This window comes from Ascaphus truei, chromosome 8 (genome assembly GCF_040206685.1).
Source record: "Ascaphus truei isolate aAscTru1 chromosome 8, aAscTru1.hap1, whole genome shotgun sequence".
NCBI classification, from domain to species: domain Eukaryota; kingdom Metazoa; phylum Chordata; class Amphibia; order Anura; family Ascaphidae; genus Ascaphus; species Ascaphus truei.
The window spans coordinates 45,344,182-45,356,556 of record NC_134490.1 but is presented as its reverse complement, the minus strand read 5'-3'; the positions used below and the strand labels follow the sequence as shown (position 1 = coordinate 45,356,556).

General features: G+C 47.9%; 1 protein-coding gene across 1 annotated transcript in view; it reads left to right on the top strand.

Moving 5' to 3' along the window:
* Window positions 1-3,454: 3,454 nt before the first annotated feature.
* The window catches only part of CLCN1 (chloride voltage-gated channel 1), a 54,185-nt gene continuing 45,264 nt past the window's right edge, over window positions 3,455-12,375 (top strand). Inside the window, exon 1 of the mRNA XM_075611801.1 lies at window positions 3,455-3,590. Within this exon, the coding sequence (XP_075467916.1) occupies window positions 3,528-3,590 (63 nt within the window). The 5' untranslated portion in view covers window positions 3,455-3,527. The remainder of the gene's footprint in view (window positions 3,591-12,375) is intronic.

The following is a 12,375-nucleotide window of genomic DNA, read 5'->3' as shown; positions in this document are numbered from 1 at the left end:
TGGCCACCCCTGACCCAATGCATAGCTAGTTATTATTTAATAGTCACCTGGATGCAACACCAGGGCAATAGAAGTCCAAAAGAATTGCTCTAAATATATTAAAGGGAAAACTCCAATTGCTTTCAGAGGATTTAATTTTCTTTGACAAATGTGGTCCTGTTTTTGTTCCATTTCTGCCTTAGCTTTGCAACGCGGAGACTTATAAGTACAATGATATGGGTATATGTTGTGCATTTCACAGTTTCTCTTTCAGACTTAGTCTGCAAAGCAATTTAACGTAGCGCATTATGCATCTACCGACAAAAATAAAGATTGACATGACTAACTTCCACGTTATTGCATACAATAATAATAGTCATTGTTACATCGAGCTGCAGAGCTGCAGCAGAAAAGACTTTCCAACGTTGTCCTGTGGGCCCTTTCTCTACCACCAACGGTTTTTGAAGATAAACAAAGTCCTGTTTTTCTGATTTTCTCAGGATAGTAAAAGGGACAGCGGGTATAAATCTCTGTCACCTGCCTTCCCTTTTTCCTGAGTAGATCATGGTGAGGACTGTACGTTTTATCTGTGTGTGAGAGCTTTTATTTAACTGTCATAAGTGGACCTGATTTATTGCGCTAATTGGCGTCTTATAGAATCTGTAAATCATTTGTGTACATGCTCAGCCTTCACACTGGAAAATACCAGAGTAGGGGATAAGGGGTGCATTGTCGCACTATAATACGGCCTCTGCCGCATGGTACAGAAAGGTTTCATGCACTAGGTTTGTTCTGTGTAGCATGTAACCCCTTCTCTGCCAGAGCAGAGTAGTGCAATGTGTTGACTTGCCTCTGGTAGCAAAGGGGTTAAGCCATTTAAATATATAGGCATGCTGTGCCCGTGTTAAAGTGCGTGTGTGTGTTATAAACCAGAGGAGCTACACAAAATTAAAAAGAAAATTTGACTCCGAATGCCATCTTTGGTTTCTTGTTTCTAAGAAGCTGCAATGTATTAATCCCTCAGGTTTGTGCCTCTCATACAACTGCATGAGCCAGCAGAGCTACAGTATGCATACCTGGGGGAGCTGAGCCGTGTGTGCACGTGGATGCATATGTGCTGGGAACCTGAATGCAAAGAGTATCATTTAGTGCAGACATATAGGTAGATGCAGAGGAATGTGTGTGTGCAGGGCAGTGCTGTGTGTGTTTCCATGGCAGTGCTGTGTGTGTCTGCATGGCAGTGCTGTGTGTGTCTGCATGGCAGTGCTGTGTGTGTGTGCATGGCAGTGCTGTGTGTGTGTGCAGGGCAGTGCTGTGTGTGTTTCCATGGCAGTGCTGTGTGTGTCTGCATGGCAGTGCTGTGTGTGTCTGCATGGCAGTGCTGTGTGTGTGTGCATGGCAGTGCTGTGTGTGTGTGCAGGGCAGTGCTGTGTGTGTGCAGTGCAGTGCTGTGAGTTTGCATGGCAGTACTGTGTGAGTTTGCATGGCAGTGCTATGTGTATTTGCATGGCAGTGCTGTGTGTGTGTGTGTGTGTGTGTGTGTGTGTGTGTGTGTGTGTGTGTGTGTGTGTGTGTGTGTGTGTGTGTGTGTGTGTGTGTGTGTGTGTGTGTGTGCCGTGCAGTGCTGTGTGTGTGCATGGCAGTGCTGTGTGTGTGCATGGCAGTGCTGTGTGAGTTTGCATGGCAGTGCTGTGTGTGTGTTGCATGGCAGTGCTGTGTGTCTGCATGGCAGTCCTGTGTGAGTTTGTATAGCAGTGCTGTTTGTGTGCATGGAAGTGCTGTGTGTGTCTCCATGGCACTGCTATGTGAGTTTGTATGGCAGTGCTGTGTGTGTGCATGGCAGTGCTGTGTGAGTTTGGATGGCAGTGCTGTGTGTGTCTGCATGGCACTGCTATGTGTGTGTGCATGGCAGTGCTGTGTGAGTTTGTATGGCAGTGCTGTGTGTCTGCATGACAGTACTGTGTGAGTTTGTATGGCAGTGCTGTGTGAGTTTGTATGGCAGTGCTGTGTGTCTGCATGGCCGTGCTGTGTGTGTGCATGGCAGTGCTGTGTGTGTGCATGGCAGTGCTGTGTGAGTTTGTATGGCAGTGCTGTGTGTGTACATGGCAGTGTTGTGAGAGTTTGCATTTGCAGAGCAAATTATAACTTTGCGCACAATCTCCAAGTAGTGAAGGGGTTAAAAGTGACAATAACATCATATCCTCAAATTGTTGGGAAAACCATTCTTACAGCGTTCACCTCGCTGTGCGACAGTATGTTTGTTAATGTTTTATTAGAATAGCTCATTACTGTGGGAAAGGGCTGCAGTGACATCACTAAAAGTATCCTGTACATTCCTCTGTGACACAGAAAGGCACACTGCGCAGGGGAAGAATATTCTCATTAGAAAATATTAACAGAGATGTTTTCACTGAGGTGATGAATGGGACATCTGTGCAGATCTGTTCCTAAGGGAGCTCTGCACACTCACACCCTTTCGTCTAAGTCTTTTGGGGCCACATACAGTATATGTGTGTGTGTGGGGGGGGGGGGGGGGAAGGGCAGTGTGACCCTGACATAAGAGGGTGATCTCATTAATGCACTCGGTTCTGGGAGTAGTCGGGGGAGCTGAATATCAAAACACCAGGTTTATTAAAGAAAAATAATATGCTGAGGCTTTTTGACCATGTTTTGCAGCCAGCAAACTTTGGTTTATAGCTCACAGTACAACATGCTGATGCACTGTCAGGGACAGATACAGCGAGACACCACAACCTATATTGATATACAGACAGTAATACACACACAGTAATACACAGTATGATTATAGTATTAGGTTTTAGCGGGCTGGGGGGGGAGGGGGGCTGATGAGAAACACCGGAAAAACCCCATGGAGCGATCATCTTGCACTCCCAGTGAAAACAGATAAAAAAACTGAATTGCTGCATCATTTCTTAATGGGCTCCACTTCTTGTATTAGCCCAGTCACAGGTGGGAGGCAGTAGCCAAACTAGGGGAGTGTGCAACTAAAACAGTGCACCGACAAACACAAAATCCATGTTTTCATTGTTAACACTGATAGGCGCTGAATGTTAAATCAAATGAAAATATCTGAAAAACAAAAATACTGATTTGACCAAAAATAAACACAGAAATCTGGAACCCCCAAGTATAACATATATGGTGGATACACACAGTTAGGCACACTGCAACATACTGATACACACAGTGACACACAACAACACCTACTGATATAGACACACAGTAACACAGAGTAAGAGACACTATAACACAGTGACACACATGGTTATTCCTGGCTGTCCATGTGACAAGACGGATGTCTCAAGTGACAGATGAGGTCTCGTGTGACAACCGGATGTTTCTCTGCACTACCAATGTTAGCCCCCCCCCCCCCCCCCCGTGCCAGGGTCTCAAACAGAGAGTTACATGGGGGGTCTGAGACCTCAAAGAGACAGGCAGGGGGTTTGGCTGCACACTGATACTTTGCATCTCTCGCCCTATCTCTGTTGGTCTCTCTATCTGCCTCTCTCCTATCGGGCAGTCTCTTGATGTCTTTGGTTATGCCGGGGGACGCTCAACATAGGAAAACTCTCACATACCAGCAAACCCTGGTGAGTCATCGCAAAGTTCTGATGGAAGAAAGTTCTTATAAGAGGGGTTTGTCCCAAATGAAAGGGGCTACAAGGTGTTGTTTTAAGAAGAGACCCTGTCCCATAGGAAGAGGGCCACTGGTGTGACGAGATATTACGATCACGGGAACGTCCTTATAACGTGGATTCCTTCTGTAGGAAGACGTGGATTTGGGCTGTGAACAGATAGTGTAATAAAGGGATGTTGTTATAATGGATTCTTCTTGTGGGAAGAAGTTGCTTGAGGCGATGATAAGATGTCCCTATAAAGAGGATTTTCTTATAACAGATTCATCCTGTAGGAAGAGGGATATTAGGGCCATGATATATAAATATCCCTTCCTATAAAAGGGATGTTCTTGTAACGCATAATTCTCCAGTAGGAGCAGGATGATTGGGCCTGTCAAGAGATATTGCTATAAAGGGAATGTTTTCACTTTGTAACAGGGATCCCCCCCCTCCCCCCAAATAATGGTATGTTTGGGTTATTATACAATCTTCTTATATTCTGTGATGTATCTGCTGAGATGGGAAGCTGCATTATTACTTTAAGGCTCTGTTTCTCAGAGTTGGATGTTATAACTTTTCTGAAGCACATGATGTTGGATTTATTTTTATATGGTGGATGTTGATAAAATGTGTTTTTAATTAGCTTATTTGCTAAGTAGCTTTTCCAATCGAGTTTCACCAGCTCTACCACTGTCTCTTTGTGTGACCTCAGGTACAGCCACCTTGTTCCCCCTTTGCCTCAGGCTGTCCGTGGTTCGGCTGCTGACTCTGTGTGACCTCAGGCAGAGGTTATCTTCCCTGAGTCTAAGTCTAAACTCAGCTCTGCCGCTAGCACTCAGTGTGACCTTCGGCAGAGTCACTTTATATCCCCAGTGCCTCAGTTTGACCCAGGCTCTGCCACTGGCTTTGTGTGTGATCCCAGACAAGTAATAATGTGATTGAGTTAATCTGCAGAATGAAGAGGTGATGACAGAGATTTTATTCCTTCATCTTTTCTTTCTCTATCTGATACTCAACGCTCATCCGCACTCTCTCTGCTTCTCCTGCACTCTCACTTTCCAGCCGTGTCTATCCCATAATCTACTGAACTGTCTCCTTCTCTCCTCACTACTCCTTTCTATCTCCCCATCTCCCTGTTTGTCTCAATCTTTCTCCCTGGCTCCATCTGTCTCATTTGAGACTTCCAGGATGGATAGAAACGACGAGGCCCTTGAGCTCAGCACTTTAATTCTGGTAAGAGATGGGAAAACACTCTGCTGTCTCTCTCTACCATGTCTATCTGTTTCTCTAAGTTTCCCAAGTAATAAAACTGTATTTTTATTTATTTATCTATAGCAAACTCAACTCTTGTGTGTGTGTGTGTGTGTGTGTGTGTGTATATAGATGTCTTTTTCTATGTGCCTTTCTTCTCTTGGCTTTCTCCTATTTCTCATTCTCCCTCTCTTCCTCCTCCTCGCTCTTATTCTCCCTCTCTTCCTCCTCCTCTCTCTCTCATTCTCCCTCTCTTCCTCCTCCCTCTCATTCTCACTCTCTTCCTCCTCCTCTCTCTCAGTCTCCATCTCTTTCTTCTGCTCCTCTCTCTCATTCTCCCTCTCTTCATCCTCCTCTCTCTCATTCTCCCTCTCTTCATCCTCCTCTCTCTCATTCTCCCTCTCTTCATCCTCTCTCTCATTCTCCCGCTCTTCACCCTCCTCTCTCTCATTCTCCCTCTCTTCCTCCTCCTCTCTCTCATTCTCCCTCTCTTCATCCTCCTCTCTCTCAGGCCCTTACTTAATATCTTGGGAAGCCTGTTCCCTGTACTGGGGAATAGTTCATCTCCACATATCACAGAGACTATTCTTGTCTCCAGCTCCTTCAGACAGCCTCACAGCATATAAAATAGCAGCCTTTGGCCTTATTTAATCCTCCATGAAATTCCTTCCTTATTAATACAATTATTACTGAACCAGTATCACCAAAGTCCCCTTTCTGTCTCCCTCCCTGCCTATCTCTATAATAGATTCCTTGCTCTTCCTGACTTTCTCTCTTTATAAACTTTTTCTCTTCCTTCACCATCTCTTTCTCTCTTTCACTTTCCCATCCTACCCCATCCCCTTCATAAACGTCCCTATTCCAACCACTCTTTTTCCTCTTCTCTCTCTTGCTCTCAGTATCTCTTTCTGCCTCTTCTCTCTCGCTTTCAATCTCTCTCTCTCTGCCTCTACCCTCTCTCTCGCTGTCTCTCTGTGCCTCTTCTCTCATTCTCTCTCAGTGCCTCTTCTCACTTTCTCTCTCTCTCTCTCTCTCTCTCTCTCTCTCTCTCTCTCTCTCTCTCTCCTCTCTCATTCTCTCCCTCTCTGTGCCTTTTCTCTCTCTCTCTCCCTTTTCCCTCTCTCTCTCTGCCTCTTCTCTCTCTCTCTGCCTCTTCTCTCTCTCTCTTTGCCCCTCTCCCTGCCTCTTCTCGCTCTCTCTTTCTGCCCCCCCCCCTCTCTCTCTCTCTCTCTCTCTCTCTCTCTCTCTCTCTCTCTCTCTCTCTCTCTCTCTCTCTCTCTCTCTCTCTCTCTCTCTCTCTCTGTGCCTCTTCTCTCTCATTCTCTCCTCTCTGTGCCTTTCTCTCTCACTCTCTCTCTCTGCCTCCTCTCCCTGCCTCTTCTCTCTCTCTCTGCCTCTTCTCTCTCACTTTCAATCTTTCTCTCTGCCTCTTCGCTATCTCTCTCTCTCTCTGTCTCTTCTCTCTCTCTCACTCACTCAGTGCCTCTTCTCTCTCACTCTGTGCCTCTTCTCTCTCTCCCACTCTGCGCCTCTTCTCTCGCTCTCTCACTCTCTTTCGATCCCTCTCTCGTACGCTCTCTCTCTGTGCCTTTTCTCTTGTTCTCTCGCTCTCTGTGCCTCTTCTCTCGTTCTCTCTCACTGTCTCTTTTCTCGCTGTCTCTTCTCTCTCTCACACGCTCTCTCTGTGCCTTTTCTCTTGTTGTCTCGTTCTCTGTGCCTCTACTCTTGTTGTCTCGTTCTCTCTCTCTCTGATTCTCTCTCTCTGTGCTCCTTCTCTCACTCTCTCTGCCTCTTATCTGACTCTAAGGCTGGGTCCATGGTGAGCACTCGCGACTGTGCGCGTGACGTCACCCGCGTTTTAGCTGTAGCGATTTGTGGCCTAGGTAGAGTTGGTTTGAACCGCTCACATGACTTGGCCGTCGCGCCATAGAATCAAATTTATCTGATTCTTTGCGCACCCTGCGCCCCATCGCGCTGGTGCACGTGCGGTCTGTGGCTGCGATCATTGCCTTAAGGCATTTTGATCTCGCCATGCGCACACTCCTCTGCACGGTCTCACCGACCATGAACGCGGCCTTAGGCTAGGGCCCCAGTGTTCACTACTGCACACGCGCCACACGGGTGAAAGCCGCGGTCTGTGGTTGAGTTGCAGGAGAAGAGCAGATCATTGCGATGGGGGGGCACAGCCATGATGTCACAATGCTGGTTCGCCCTCATTGGCTGAACCGCCCCTGGGACGTGTCCAATGCTTGGTCGCAATGCCAAAAGACAAGAATCTTTGGCCAAGGCGGTTGCGCATCGTGGCTTGCGCACGCACACACGCTGACTGGCGCCGGCCCCATAGAAGGCTGTACTTTGTGTGCGGCACGCACGCCGATGCGCACGCAGCCGTGGCCACTGGGGACCTAGCCTTACACTTCTCCCACTCTTTTCATCACACCATATCTTCACACCGCCTGTCAATGCCCTCACCGCCTCTCTCCGGAACAGGTTTACCGATGCAGGTAATTGTTTGAAGCAGTGATGGCCAAACGTGTACCTTTATATTTCATTGTTTTTTTTTTTTTTTTAAATAACTTTTATATGGGATGATACACAATATTTAGTCCTTCAAACCTGTGGGTAAAGGTTGACATAATTGTTCTTACTTTCTATGTTTAATTTGATATTTCATTAATTCAACTACATAATAATTATTGAGGCTCACAGAGGAAGTACTGCCACCAGAAATACCTATTTTCTGCTTCTTTCAAGGAATCAATAAAACAGTGTGAGGGTAAACATCGCATGGCTGTAAGCTTAGTGAATATGGCGCTCTGTTTGCCAGGCAGAAATCTATGGGCTAAACCATTCAACCATGTTTAGTATATTTTCCATTTTCTGTGTCTGCGATAAACACACCAAGGCAAACTTTCCTTTTACCAAGGACTGTTCTTTATTAGAAGCCATCAGCATATTGTAACAATACATAATATACAAAATATATATAACTAGGTGATATACCCGGCGTTGCCCGGGATTTACCCCCCTTGACAGGAGGGATCCCCCCCCCCTCTTCACAGCTCCGTTCCCTCCCCCCTCCTCACAGCTGCGGTCTCCCCTCCCTGCACCCCACATAAGTTCCCCCCTGCACCCCACATCACTCTCCACCCCCCCTTCACCCCACATCACTCTCCCCCCTTGCACCTCACATCAGTCTCTCCCCCTGCACCACACATCACTCCCCCCCCCGCACCACACATCACTCCTGCCCCTGCACCCCACAGCACACTCCCCCCCAGCACCTCACATCAGTTTCCCCCCCTGCACCCCACATCACTCCCCCCCTGCACCCCACACCATTGTCCCCTCCCTGTACCTGACCCCTGTCCTCATTCCCCCCCCCCCCTGTCCATGGCGCTCACCCCCCCCCCCCCCCGGTCCCTGGCATTCGTGCTCCCCCCATACCCCTGTCCCCTGCGCTCCCGCGGGTGATGCGGTGAGTGGGGAGGTGGGTGATGGCCGCCACTCGTTCCCCCCCCCCTCCGTAGTGGGGGAAGGCGGCCATTTTGGGTAAGGGGGACAATGAATATTGTATCGGCCGCTGAGTGTGGAGCGGGCAGTAAGGCGGGCGACAGGGTGATGATGATGGGGACAGATTTGTGGATCGCACAGTAGTGGTGCAGAGAGTAAGCGGGCTGTTGAGCGCAGATCAGGCGGGAAGGCGGAGGGAGTGATTTGTGAGCGGTGGCGTGGCCGGGTAAGAGGGGGGGTGGACATGAGACAGTAAGTGGGCTGCTGATGGGGTAAGCGGGGACATAGCTGAGCGTGCGGGATAGCAGAGAGACAGTAAGGGGAGTGCTGATGTGGTAATTTGTGAGAACGTGGACGGGTAAGAGGGGGGGTGGACAGCAGAGAGTGTGTTAAACTTACCAAGGTGGGTGGCTGAGTCCGCAGGGGTGATCCCAGGTGTTTAGGGTGATTCAGCAGGGAGAGAGTGTCTGAGTCTCGGGTGACAGTGTCAGGGGGTATGGTGAGTCTGCAGGGGTGAGACTGTCTGTGGAGTAGGTGTGTCCGTGATGTCAGTGTACCTCTTGGCCAATGAGAGCCGTGGGGGAGGCGGGGCATGGGCGGGCGGACCGAGGGACCAATGAGAATCCCCACATCTACTAACAATCAAACAAATTTCATTTTTATATATATATAGATATAGATAACCCCACCCCCAGCCCCCGTCCTCACTCATCTGTTCATTTGACTCTTTCCACATACAGTACTCTCTAACCAGTGTTTTCCAACCTTGTCTTGTTAAGGAACCCTATAATTATATTGTGAAATTCTGCAGGACCCCAACCTTCTCCTAATAGCGCGTCTCGGATCAGATACATTGTAAGGAACCCCAACCATCTCTAATAGGGTGTCTGAGATCAGGTGCAATGTAAGGAACCAAAACCCTCTCTAATATCGCATCTGAGGTCAGATGCATTGTAAGGAACTCCAACCCTCTCTAATAGCGCGTCTGAGGTCAGATGCATTGTAAGGAACTCCAACCCTCTCTAATAGCGTGTCTGAGAATGAGAAACTGAAGGCTACCCTGAGCCTCACCAGAGCATCACTAGAGGCCAAGCTTAGAGGCCAAGCTTAGAGGCCAGGTGACTCGGTACAAGAGGGAGCACAAGAAGGTCCAGAAACTGAGGCAAGCAGCTGTGGCCCGAGCGAAGAAATCCGCAGAGGTCCAAAATATAATGAAGAATGTGTTGATGCACACTTAGAGCAAGCTCCAGAAACAGGATTCTATTGCTGATTAGCTAAACTTCTTAAAAGGGAGAAAAGCAGCAGAGTAATTCAGAAGTACTACAAAGCTCTTGTTCAAGCAAGGTTGGAAAAAGAAATATATCTGCGCAAACGCTCTGCAGTGCTTACCATACCGGCTGCCTACAGAGGAATGAAAACTCGTCGGCTAAATAGACAGAATAAAGCAGCCTGCCTTCTCCAGTCCATATGGAGAATGCAACGTCAAAGAAAGAATTATGAACATTTGAAGCGGGGTGTAATCTTACTCCAGTCAAATGTTACGAAGTGTCTGCAGCAAAGATACTACAAAAAATGAAGGAAGCTGCTGGTGTGATTCTATCCAGATATAGATTCTACATCACAACCAAGCAAGCTGTGCGTTGCTATAAGCGCACCCACAATGCCATCTCAGTACTACGATCGGCTTTCCACACAAATCAGGAAAGAAGAAACGAATTACGACTGAGAAGCGCAATACCAATACAGTCAGGCCCAAGCCATATTCCTCACAATGAAGATAGCCGCTAGAAAGATACAGTCTTTGGCTAGATTGAGGCAGAACTGTTTCAGTGTTCACACAGCTACAGGTAAAACACTAGGTAACTAACAAACTGAGACGCCACGGGAGTCAATCGGTATGGATAAAAACGCCACCCAGCTTGAACCACCCGTAAATGTGGCTACAGAACCTGATGCAGATGGTCACCCTAAACTTAGGGAAGAAAGGATCGCCCGACGTAGGGGAAAATATGTGACCAAGAGGTCAGAAGAAAGACTGTGCTTGAGCGACTGAAGAGTGCTGAGCTCAAGCGCCTTCTTGAGGAGACATTACTAACCTGGAAAAATGGCTCCAATCCCAGCAGGACTGAAAGTTATTGTTCTCCATCTGCTCTCATTCGAGCTGCAGGGATATATCTAGTGAAAGTGGAAGGATGAGCTTTGGCCATGGTAAGCCCGAGTTTCCCACAAACAGGGGAGGTATGTAACAGGGACTTATCACTGTTTGAGAGAAACTGTCTCTATATCCAGCAGTGTGCTGGTTAATTGCACACAGGCAATCAACCAGACTACACCTGGCTGATTAGGACTCTTAGAAAAAAACCTGATGTGAGAAACAGGAGAGAGATTTCCTTAGCTCACATTTGGGCTGACATAAGGAGAAAGAGGACTGCAGAGATTTCCTTAGCCCACAACTGGGCTGACCTGAGGAAAATATGATGTTTCGATGCACACAAAAGGACTGTATGCTGACACCAGACAAGGGGACAAGATCTCTATACTGTAACGCGTAGCTCACCACAAACAAAGCGCGACCACGGTGCTGAGGTAGGGAATTAGTTAACGCCGATCCACAGCCACGCGGGCGAGCCTAGGATGTATAGTAGTCGTTCAAGCCAGGTCAGGATTACAGATAGGAGAATAATCAAAGTACTTGCCAGGTTCAGGATTTGTAGAGTTGCGGATCGTCAGAGTGCGTTGCCAAGTTCGGGGTTGGAGAGTAGCGGATTGTCGGGGTACATAGACAGGTTCAGGATTGGAGAATATCGGATCGTTGGAGTACTTAGCCAAGGTCAGGACTGGAGACAGGAGAATGGTTGTACAAAGCCGGATCAGGAGAGGAGAGGTGCGGAATCCAGGAGACAAGCAGGGTCAGGCAACAAGAGGCTAATCAGCAAGGCAAAGTCTGGAGCTAGAATGCAGCAAGGCACGGCGTCACACTAGACTATGCTCAGCAAAGAATGAGAGCAGACTGAAGGTATATAAAGGTGGAGCCTTCAATAGCCAGCCAGGGCAGAACCAGGAAGTAAGCGCCGATAGGCTGCCGGTGCAGGTGTGCCCTATAATGCAGCATAATCGCACATCCTGAGTTTCCATCACGGAAGGCTTGTTGGGGTGAGGAAACGGTCTGCGACCGCCAGGATGGTGAATCCTCATATATTCCTGGACACAGAGAGTGTCATAGCACACAAGGATGCTGACCCAGGAGAATACAGAGGCCTTCCCTTACTATAACAACAGAAACAGATAAGAGACTTTGTTGTTGTACTGTTGTGTTTGCGTGCGTGCGTGCGTGCGTGCGTGCGTGTGCGTGTGTGTGTGTGTGTGTGTGTGTGTGTGTGTGTATATATATATATATATGTCTATATGGGGCAGTGTATGTATATATGGGGTTATATATATTATATTCAAACTCATCTTCGTCTAAGATATATATCAGCGGCAGAGTCTTACTGAAGCACAGGGAGGTAAAGTGATTCTAAGTATCCCAATGAGTGAAGACGGCTTATCCCAAGTTCACGGCAGCAGAGCAAAGTCCAGACTGGGTCACAGCGAGGTAAAGGAGTTCTTCCCAAGATTACACAGGGTAACAGCGGCAGTCAGGGTCACACTGAGGCATAGCGAGGTAAAGGAGCTCTTCCCAAGATTACACAGAGTAACAGCGGCAGTCAGGGTCAAACTGAGGCACAGCGAGGTAAAGGAGCTCTTTCCAAGATTACACAGAGTAACAGTGGCAGTCAGGGTCACACTGAGGCACAGCAAGGTAAAGGAGCTCTACCTTAGGTGACAGAGCCAGCATCAGATCAGGCAGAGACACAGGAAGGTAAAGGTATGGTGACTGAGATCACATGGTCAGATTAAGGCACTGTCAAATAAGCAAACGCCAGAGGTTACATACAACCAGGGTCAGACTGAGGCACAGGGGTTAAAGTGACTCTATCTGAGATTGGACAGA